The 10,153-nt window shown below is 42.9% G+C and overlaps 1 protein-coding gene across 4 annotated transcripts in view; it reads left to right on the forward strand.

The window, feature by feature from the left end:
• Positions 1–7,773, forward strand: part of ZYG11A (zyg-11 family member A, cell cycle regulator) — a 61,139-nt gene extending 53,366 nt beyond the window's left edge. For 2 of the 4 annotated variants that reach the window (XM_058430896.1, XM_058430898.1), the window contains one exon: positions 850–3,014. In XM_058430896.1, the coding sequence (XP_058286879.1) occupies positions 850–1,054 (205 nt within the window). In that variant the 3' untranslated portion in view covers positions 1,055–3,014. Of the gene's footprint in view, positions 1–849; positions 3,015–6,721 lie in introns of those variants that run through there. The other 2 variants (XM_032136577.2, XM_058430897.1) reach the window with 2 other exon arrangements.
• The last annotated feature ends 2,380 nt before the right edge of the window (positions 7,774–10,153 follow it).

The raw sequence follows: 10,153 nt of genomic DNA on the forward strand, positions 1-10,153 counted from the left end.
CACCATGCCGGGCTAATTTTTTGTATTTTTAGTAGAGACGGGGTTTCACCATGTTAGCCAGGATGGTCTCGATCTCCTGACCTCGTGATCTGCCCGCCTCGGCCTCCTAAAGTGCTGGGATTACAGGCGTGAGCCACCGTGCCTGGCCCAATGTTGTGCTTTTCTTAAAGGCTGTACTCAGTGATACAGTGATAGTGTGTTAGAGTCAGTTAGCCTTATGTTCAAATCCTATTTCTCTGTGATATTGGGAAGGTCATTTCTAGAAGGTCAGCTTTCCTTGTCTGTAAAATGAGGCTGACAGTGTGCAAGATTGAGGATGCAATGAGATATTGAACATATAAAGAGTTTAACACAGAATGCAGTTTCTTAAATAATAGCTTCATTGTATGCTCGGTCACAGGGAGGAGTTGACCCTGTGGGGAAAATGTTGAAATTTCTTTTTTTTTTCAACCTTTTGAGTCAGGGTCTCGCTCTGTTGCCCAGGCTGGAGCTGGAATGCAGTGGCAGGATCACATCTCAATGCAGCCTTGACTTCCCAGGCTCAAGTGATCCTCCCACTTGAGGATCCTCCCACTTGGCCCCACAGGCATGTGCCACCAGGCCCAGCTAATTTTGTTTGTTTTGTAGAGATGGGGGCTCACCTTGTTGCCTAGGCTGGTCCCGAATTCCTGAGCTCAAACAATCCACCTGCCTTGGCCTCCCAAAGTGCTGGGATTACAGGCATGAGCCACCATGCCCGGCTGTGAAAATTATATACATTATTATATTAATTATGTAGTATAAATTATTATATCCCTGAACACTGGCCTGAGTTCGGGATTAACATCTTTGTACTTCTTTTTGTTTTAGATCTTTCAAGACATTTTTCCCACTCCTTGGCAACTTCTCTCAACCAGAGGTTCAGCTCTGGGCACTATGGGCTATGTATCATGTCTGCAGTAAAAATCGTATGTATTCAACATATATTCAAAACATAATAGTTTTCCACCTATTTTTCTGTGTAATGATTAAGTTCGAGATGGATGTGCAAAAATTGTCTACCTCTGTCCTCTGAATTTAGGTGTGTTTAAAAAGAAACTGAAAAAAGATCTTACTAGCTTAAAGCAATGCTTCAGAATTAGTAATCTATTTGGGGGTAGATAGCAAGCAAAATAGAAAGTAAAAGTTTGCTCCTACTTGTATTCCCCACAGACAAGCACCATTAATAATTTGATACCTAATCTCCCAGATGCTTTTCTATATCCATGCTATATTTAGTAGGTGCTGTATGTATGAAATATATTTTTTAACAAAATGGGCTCATTCTGTGCATGCTGTCCTATAGCTTGGTCTTTTCACTCAACAGTTTATTGCTGACACTCTTCCTTTAGTAAAACGTGGACCTACTTCTGTGTAATGGTCTATGGGAGACTGGGAGGCCAGGAGTCAGGGGTTATTTCCCAGACAGATTAAATATTTCTGCATGTTTTGCAATTTAAAATCCCTTTTGAGGCCAGGTGAGGTGTCTCCCAAAGTGCTGGGATTATAGCACTTTGGGAGGCCGAGGCAGGAGATCGCTTGAGGCCAGGAGTTTGAGACCAGCCTGGGCAACATAGCAAGACCCCACCCACGTTTTTTCCATTAAAAAAAAAAAATTAGCCAGGTATGCATGGCATGCATCTATAGTCGCAGCTACTCGTGAAGCCAAGGTGGAAGTATCCCTTAAGCTCAGGATTTCGAGGCTGCAGTGATCTATGATAGTGCCACTGCATTCTGTCTTAAAAAAGTAAAATCCCCTTTGAGAATTTTCCGTTGATATCCTTTTTTGAGAATTGTTATACAATTTTTCATTGTATTATAGGAGATATAAGCTATTATTTTACGACAGGAAACCCAAGAGACAACTTTTAGAATTAAAAGTTTAGCTTGTTGACTAGCTGTAAAGCAAGTGTATAAAAACCGATAGTTTTATGCCAGCAAAAATCAGAAAATGTAATTAAGGGAAAATATACCATCGCTCACTTTATTAACAAAAACATAAAATATTTTAAAATGCCTTTAACAGGTAATGAGACATGCAGTAAACTGAGATCACTTAAAAGCCTGAAATAATTATGGGATCATTCCATTTTCTAAGATGGAATGACCTATTAGATATATAGATGTCATTTCTTTTCAGTTTATTAATGTAATATAATTCAAACGAATAGGTAAGAGATGGAGGATCTGAAAATTATTCTAAAGTTTATCTGATAGAATCAACAGGAAAGAACTAACAAAGAAAAATGTTTGTTTGTTTGTTTTTTTCTGAGACGGAGTTTCACTCTTGTTGCCCAGGCTAGAGTGCAATGGTGCTATCTTGGCTCACCGCAACCTCTGCCTCTTGGGTTCAAGCAATTCTCCTGCCTCAGCTTCCCGAGTAGCTGGGATTACAAGTGCCCACCACCACACCTGGCTAATTTTTATATTTTTGTTAGAGTTTCACAATGTTGGCCAGGCCGGTCTCGAACTTGTGACCTCAGGTGATCTGCCCGCCTCGGCCTCCCAAAGTGTTGGAATTACAGGCGTGAGCCACTGCGCCTGGCCAGAAAAATGTGTTTTATGGGCTCAGCCTGGTGGCTTACACTTTTATTCCCAGCACTTTGAGAGGCCAAGATAGGAGGATCACTTGCGCAGGAGTTCAAGGCCACAGTGAGCCATGATCAGGCAACTGCCTACTTCCAGCCTGGGGAACAGAGCTAGACTCTTGTCTCTAAGATAAGAAAGAAAGAAAGAAATGTGGTTTTTAGGAGCTTGCCCGTAGACTTCTCTTAACATTGTAAAACGGTGCCATGAGTGGTTCTGACATATGAATAGATAGACAGCAGATGATTGGATCAGAATAGCCCTGAAACAGACTCATACAGTTATAACAGGAGAAACTAACCACAACTAGAATTCAGTTGAGTACTTATTATGTGCCAGGCAATGTTGTAAGCACTTTATGAGTAACTCATTTAATCTTCACAACAACTAGAAGGGTAAACATCTTATTTTATTTTTAAAATTTAATTTAAATTTAATTTATTTTATTTTTGAGACAAGGTCTCACTTCATTGCCAAGGCTGAAGTGCAGTGGCTTGATCACAGCTCACTGCAGTCTCAGCTCAGGCGATGCTGTCACCTCAGCCTCTCAAATAGCTGGGACTATGGGTGTACACTACCATGCCTGGGGTTCTCTCCAAAAAGAGCAACCCTTACAGTATTTTTATCAGCATCATGTTAGATTTATAAGTCAACCTAAAGAGAATTCCCATCCCTATGACAAATGAGTATTTCTTTAAAAAATGTATTTAATTTTTTTTCTTTTAAATTGAAAAAAAAAAAAAAAAAAAACCTCAAAACAAAAAGCAACAGGGTCTTGCTATGTTGCCCAGGCTGGTTGTGAACTCCTGGGCTTGAGTGATCCTCCTGCATCAGCCTCCCAAAGTGCTAGGATTACAGGCATGAGCCACCATGTTCAGCCACAAATGAGTATTTCTATCCAAGAACATGACTAATCAATATAGTTTAGTTCTACCTTGTTTTCATATCCTTAAAGATAGTTTAGGTGTTACTATTTTACAGTCAAGGCTTATTTCAATTTGCTAAATACCATTTTCTTTTCTTTTTTTTTTTTTGAGACAGAGTCTCGCTCTGTCATCCAGGCTGGAGTGCAGTGGTGCAATCTCGGCTCACTGCAAGCTCTGCCTCCTGGGCTCACGCCATTCTCCTGCCTCAGCCTCCCAAGCAGCTGGGACTACAGCCGCTTGCTACCATGCCCGACTAAATTTTTTTGTATTTTTAGTAGAGACGGGGTTTCACCGTGTTAGCCAGGATGGTCTCGATCTCCTGACCTCATGATCCGCCCGCCTCAGCCTCCCAAAGTGCTGGGATTACAGGCATGAGCCACTGCGCCCAGCCTCAATTTGCTGAATACCATTTTCTTTGCTCATCACTGCTTGTTTTTTTTTTTTTTTTTTTTTAAGCCCCCACCACTCCTTTTCTGGATTCAGGTTTTGATAGTGTATTACTGACAAAATCTCTTTGTCACCCCACCCCTATTCTTACTCTTAATAATATAGCTGGGTGTAGAATTCCAGATAGTTACTATATTTTAGCATTTGGGAGAAAAATATTTTCTTTTAGTTTTTTTTTTTTTTTTTTTTTTTGGAGACAGTCTGTGTCGCTGTCACCCAGACTGGAGTGTGGTGGCGTGATCTCTGCCTCACAGGTTCAAGGGGTTCTCCTGCCTCAGCCTCCTGAGTAGCTGGAACTATAGGCATGCACCACCACACCTGGCTAATTTTTTGTGTATTTTTAGTAGAGATGGCGTTTCATCATGTTGGCCATTCTGGGTCTCAAACTCCTGACCTCAGATGTTCACCTCAGCCTCCCAGAGTGCTGGGATTACAGGCATGAGCCACGACGCCTGGCCATTTTCATTATTTTCTATCGTTGCTGTTGGGGTCTACTGTCAGCCTAATTATCATTTCTTGATAGGTAATTTTTCTTTTTCTTTTTTTGAAACAGGGTCTCACTCTCATTCTGTCGCCCAGGCTGGACTGCAGTGGCACAGTCACAGCTCACTGCAGCTTCAACCTCCTGGGCTCAGGTGACTCTCCCACTTTAGCCTCCTGAATAGCTGGGACTATGTAGCATCACACCCAGCTAATTTTTTTATTTTTTGTGGAGACCTGGTCTCACTACATTGCCTTGATCCTCCTGCCCAGGCATCCTAAAGTGCTGAGATTACAGGAATGAACCACTATGTCTGGCCTATTTCTCTTTAACTGGGTCTAAATCTTTTTCTTTTCTTTTCTTTTCTTTTTTTTTTTTTGAGACAGTTTCGCTCTTGTTGCCCAGGCTGGAGTGCAGTGGCATGATGTCAGCTCACTGCAACCTCTGCCTCCTGGGTTCAAGTGACTCTCCTGCCTCAGCCTCCCGAGTAGCTGGAATTACAGAGGCCCACCACTATGCCCATCTAATTTTTTGTATTTTTAGTAGAGATGGGATTTCACCATGTCGGACAGGCTGGTCTCAAACTCCTGACTTCAGGTGATCCACCCACCTCAGCCTCCCAAAGTGCTGGGATTATAGGTGTGAGCTACCGCACCCAGCCAACTGGGTCTAAATCTGCTCTTGGACTGAAGTCTTTAATTTCAGTGATACATTTTTAAATGCCTGAACATTTTATTTGCTTCTTTTCCAGATATTCCTATTTTTTTCTTCTTTAAAAGTAATTATTTTGTGGTCTTTATCTGATCTTATGTGTGCTAATGTTGACGGGGGGCAATTTTGGATTGTGAAGTCAACTTTAGCAGGGCTTGTTTTTCTGAGAATTCATTTTAGAATGGATTGGCGTGTCCCTGCGGCGGTTTTGTATTCGCTTCTGTGAAGTGCTCCAGGGGTTTCCCTAGGCTTGTGCTCATTTTTTTATATTAATTTCTCAGCAACATTCAGGTAGTGTAAATTCAAACCTTATTACCCACTTGGGATTGTGGTCATGAGAAGATTTCTCCTCTCCTACTCCCGTATACCCCTACAGCCCCATCCATGACAGAGATGCTTCAGGATCTTATCCCTTTTCTTATCTAGCCGTTTGTGGGTCTACTTTTATGTACGGATTTTGCCTCCAACTCTGCAAGCTGAAATTGAAATGCCTCGATTACTAAGACCACCAGTTTCTTTCTGCTGCAGGCTTAGCTGCAGGTTAGCTTACACTAGCTGAAGTGCTGTTTGTTTCCAGCTCCTGGAAAATTCCTTTAGTTTGTACATTCATCTATGCATTAAAAAATTTATGAATTATATTTTATTTAACATCTGGTGTTTTTTTTTTTTTTTTTTTTGAGACGGAGTCTTGCTCTGTTGCCCAGGCTGGAGTGCAGTGGCACGATCTCGGCTCAGTGCAAGCTCCACTTCCCAGGTTCACGCCATTCTCCTGCCTCAGCCTCCCAAGTAGCTGGGACTACAGGTGCCCGCCACCATGCCCGGCTAATTTTTTTGTATTTTTAGTAGAAACGGTTTCACTGTGTTAGCCAGAATGGTCTCGATCTCCTGACCTTGCGATCCGCCTGCCTCGGCCTCCCAAAGTGTTGGGATTACAGGCATGAGCCACTGCGTCCGGCCACATCTGGTGTTTTCAACATCATTTAGCTAGGATTAAAGATGTTTGGGCCAGGCATGGTGGCTCACACCTGTAATCCCAACACTTTGGGAGGCTGAGGCAGGTGGATCACCTGAGGTCAGGAGTTCAAGCCAGCCTGACTAACATGGTGAAACCCATCTCTATTATAAATACAAAAACATTAGCCAGGTGTGGTGGCGCATGCCTGTAATCCCAGCTATTTGGGAGGCTGAGGCAGGAGAATTGCTTGAGCCCGGGAGGTGGAGGTTGCAGTGAACCGAGATTGCGCTACTGCACTCCAGCCTGGGCAACAAGAGCAAAACTCTGTCTCAAAAAAAAAAAAAAAAAAAAAAAGATGTTTGAAGCGTAGAGTTGTCTGGAAGTAAACATACTAAAATGAGCATCTGTTATCTCCTACAAGCCAAGCATTATTTAAGTTTTGACGTACTGCTTTAGAATTGACTCATTTTATCTGTTAATTCCTAGGCCAAAGAGCTTAAACCTTTGTATTCTTTCTTCAGCAAGGTGAATGTGGTGACATGGGAATATTTAAAATGCCAGTTGTCCATGGAGTGTCTCTGCTTGATTTTCTTTCAGCCAGCAAATACTGCAAAATGTTAGTTGAAGAAGAAGGGTTGCAGCTTTTGTGTGATATCCAGGAGCACAGTGAGGCAACCCCCCAAGCACAGCAGATTGCAGCGTCCATTCTGGATGACTTCAGAATGCATTTCATGAATTATCAGAGGCCCACTCTGTGTCAAATGCCCTTCTGAACCTAAGGGACTTCAGAGGTGTGTGCTCTTCCTCAATGCCAGGTGTTCTGCCCTGGCAGTAATTGCACATCAGTTATCATTGGAGTTTGTGAGTTGGCTGTCTTATTGGCCTTTGATTGTTGATTTTATATATGTTACAAAAGGTTGGATTTGTATGATAGCCGTAATCCGAAGTCAAGTTGGACTCATTCTGCAGCCTTTCAGCAGCAATTTTGAAGACTCAAACCGTGGACTCTGGGAAGACCTGGGAGCTTGTGTTGGAACGGCTATGCCAGTTACTTTTCTCTAGCCCTAGACAATTTTTTCCCTTTGGGAGCTTGTCATGGGAGTGGGACCTATTCACTAGAAGAGAAAGGAAAGACCTACAGGGAGCGTTGATATTTATATTAAATTTCCTTAGTTGTTATCGTCATGTGAAGCTATGAGAAAAGCTTGGGAAGCATATGCTTCAAAATGTGGTGTTTAGAAGGCAGAACCCCTGTTGGAGAGTGGGGAAAAGTATTTACTTATTTATTTATCTATGGCTGGGTATGGTGGCTCACGCCTGTAATCCCAGCACTTTGGGAGGCCAAGGCGGGTGGATTGTCTGACCTCAGGAGTTCGAGATCAGCCTTGCCAATATGGCAAAACTAACTCCATCTCTACCAAAAAATACAAAATTAGCTGAGCGTGGTGGTGTGCACCTTTACTCCTAGCTACTTGGAGGCTGAGGTGGGAGGACCACTTGAGCCCAGGAGGCAGAGGTTGCAGTGTGCCGAGATTGCACCACTGCACTCCAGCCTGGGTGACAGAGTGAGACCTCATCTCAAAAGAATAGAGGGGTGGAGAAAAGAGAAACATATTTTTTTACTTTTTTTTTTTTTTTTTGTGACGGGGTTTTGCCCTGTCGCCCAGGCTGGAGTGCAGTGGCGCAATCTCGGCTCACTGCAACCTCCGCCTCCCAGGTTCCAGCGATTCTCCTGCCTCAGCCTTCCTGAGTAGCTGAGACTACAGGCACATGCCACCACGTCGGCTAATTTTTGTATTTTTTAGTAGAGACAGGGTTTCACCATATTGGTCAGGCTGGTCTCGAACTCCTGACCTCGTGATCTGCCCATCTTGGCCTCCCAAAGTGCTGGGACTACAGGTGTGAGTCACTGCACCTGGCCTTTTTACAATTTTGGGTGTCTATCTTTGGCATGTTTCCCGTTATGTGAGCATGACATGCTGTGTATGTGAGTGAGCTTGTAGGGCATGGTGGGACTTAGGCATTTGCAGACAGTGTTTAGATGAAAGATTATATGTAAGATAAATCTGAATCCCTCCATTTTATTTGGGTGGGACCATGACCAAAACTGGTAGGAAGAGGAAAGGCCAGAAAGAGACTTTGCCAAAGAGTTCACGGAGTTTTCTTACCCAGCATGCTGACTAAAGAAAACATGGGCTTTTCTGAAACCAGCTTCAACTACAGTATAAACTGTATCAGAAGCTTATTTGATAAGCCCTGCGGAGCTGCTTTGAGGAATAGAGTGTGAATTCCTTCCTTGCCTTATTGTTGACTGTTAATGAACATGTTTTGTCATTTATCTGTTTAAGTTTTTCAGAAAATAAATTTCTGTTTATTAGCACATTTTAGGACTAGATTTTTGTGCTTTTAGCTGGCTTGGTTCAGATTCTTAACTAGAGTATCATGTACTGTCTTTGGAAATCAAATGAGGAAGAAGCTCATTTTCACTTATTCTAAACCATGTTCCAAACTATTACCAGAGTCCAACCAGATAAGCAGAATTTATAACATTACTTCCTTCCATAGTCCTTAAACTGTACTGTATTTTTTCACACTCTTGCATGATTCCAAAAGGATATCTTCCTGACCTGGGTTCTAGTACCTCACAGCATTGTTATCAGATGCTAGCTTATGCTAATATGAGGATGTGTTATGGGAACCAGTGTGTTAAGTCCAATTCTGGACAAGACATCCCTTCAAGTTCTGTGTCATTCACAACAATCCTCATGGGTAGGTGAGTTTTATTTTCCTCACTTAACAGATGAGAAAAAGGAAGTTGAGTAAGGTGGTTACTTTCCTGGGTTGTCATAGCTGGTGTGGTTTGTGCTGACTGTAAAGGCCTGGGCTCTCCTATGTTACTCTCCCTTCCAGGATACAAGCATAACCCTGGGAGCACATTTGTATTTTGCAGAAATCAGCAATGTTACTTATGTTGTATCCATGCCCATGGTTTAGTGACTCTAGGCCAGGCCGAGGCTAAGCTTAGCCAGCGCCCAGATCCTGTTGAAGAATGACTGCAAGGCCATAGCTTAAGATGTAGCCTTGGTACCAGAGGAGGGAAGGGTAATGGGACCAGTATGGTTATGTATCAGCCTGCTCTTGGTTTTCTAAGTGTATCATCTTCTTCCTCAGCTTTGCTCATGCTGTGTCAAGCTTCCTCTTCTGTACTTGAAATGTTCCTTAATCCTTCAGGCTTCAATTCCAATGTTACTTGCCCATTTCCAGATCCTCCCTTCTTTCCATTAGAGTAATTCCCCCCTTCTCGGTGCTCCTAAATGCTATCAGAGTCTCCTGGAGGCTAGGTGTAGTGGCATACACCTGTAATCCCAGCACTTTGGGAGGCCCAGGCGGGCGGATTGCTTGAGCCCAGTAGTTCAAGACCAGCCTGGGTGATATGGCGAAATCCTGTCTCTACAAAACAATACAAAAATTAGCTGGGCATGGTGGCATTCGCCTGTAGTCCCAGCTACTCCAGAGGCTGAGGTGGGAGGATCACTTGAGCCTGGGAAGTGGAGGCTGCAGTGAGCTGAGATCGTGCCACTGCACTCTAGCCTGGAGCCTGGGTGGCAGAATGAGACCCTGTCTCAAAAAATAAAAAGAATTTTCTGCCACCCTATAGTTTACAAAAGTGTTTCACAGTGATGATTTCATTTGGTCCTCACGAAAACACTGTAAGTTAACAATTAAAACATATTTATTGAATATGAAGTGTTTTTATTTTGCTAAATCTTCACAAGTTTTGTTTTGTAGGTGAGGAAGCTGAGGCCCAGAGCGTTTAAACAATTTGTCCAAGGTTATATAGCAAGTAACTGGCAGAGACTGGGATCTGCAGTCTGACTCCTGACACATGTTCAACCAATGTCAGAGTTAGTTTATTACCTCTGTTGTCCACAGGAAGAAACTAGGGGTATCTTAAAATTTTCTGACGTCTCTAGTGAGTGCCTGACAACTGACAGAGGTCAGGGGCTGACAGCCAATGATACCAAGACT

The sequence above is a fragment of the Hylobates moloch genome, unplaced genomic scaffold (assembly GCF_009828535.3).
Source record: "Hylobates moloch isolate HMO894 unplaced genomic scaffold, HMol_V3 SCAFFOLD_18, whole genome shotgun sequence".
Lineage (NCBI taxonomy): Eukaryota > Metazoa > Chordata > Mammalia > Primates > Hylobatidae > Hylobates > Hylobates moloch.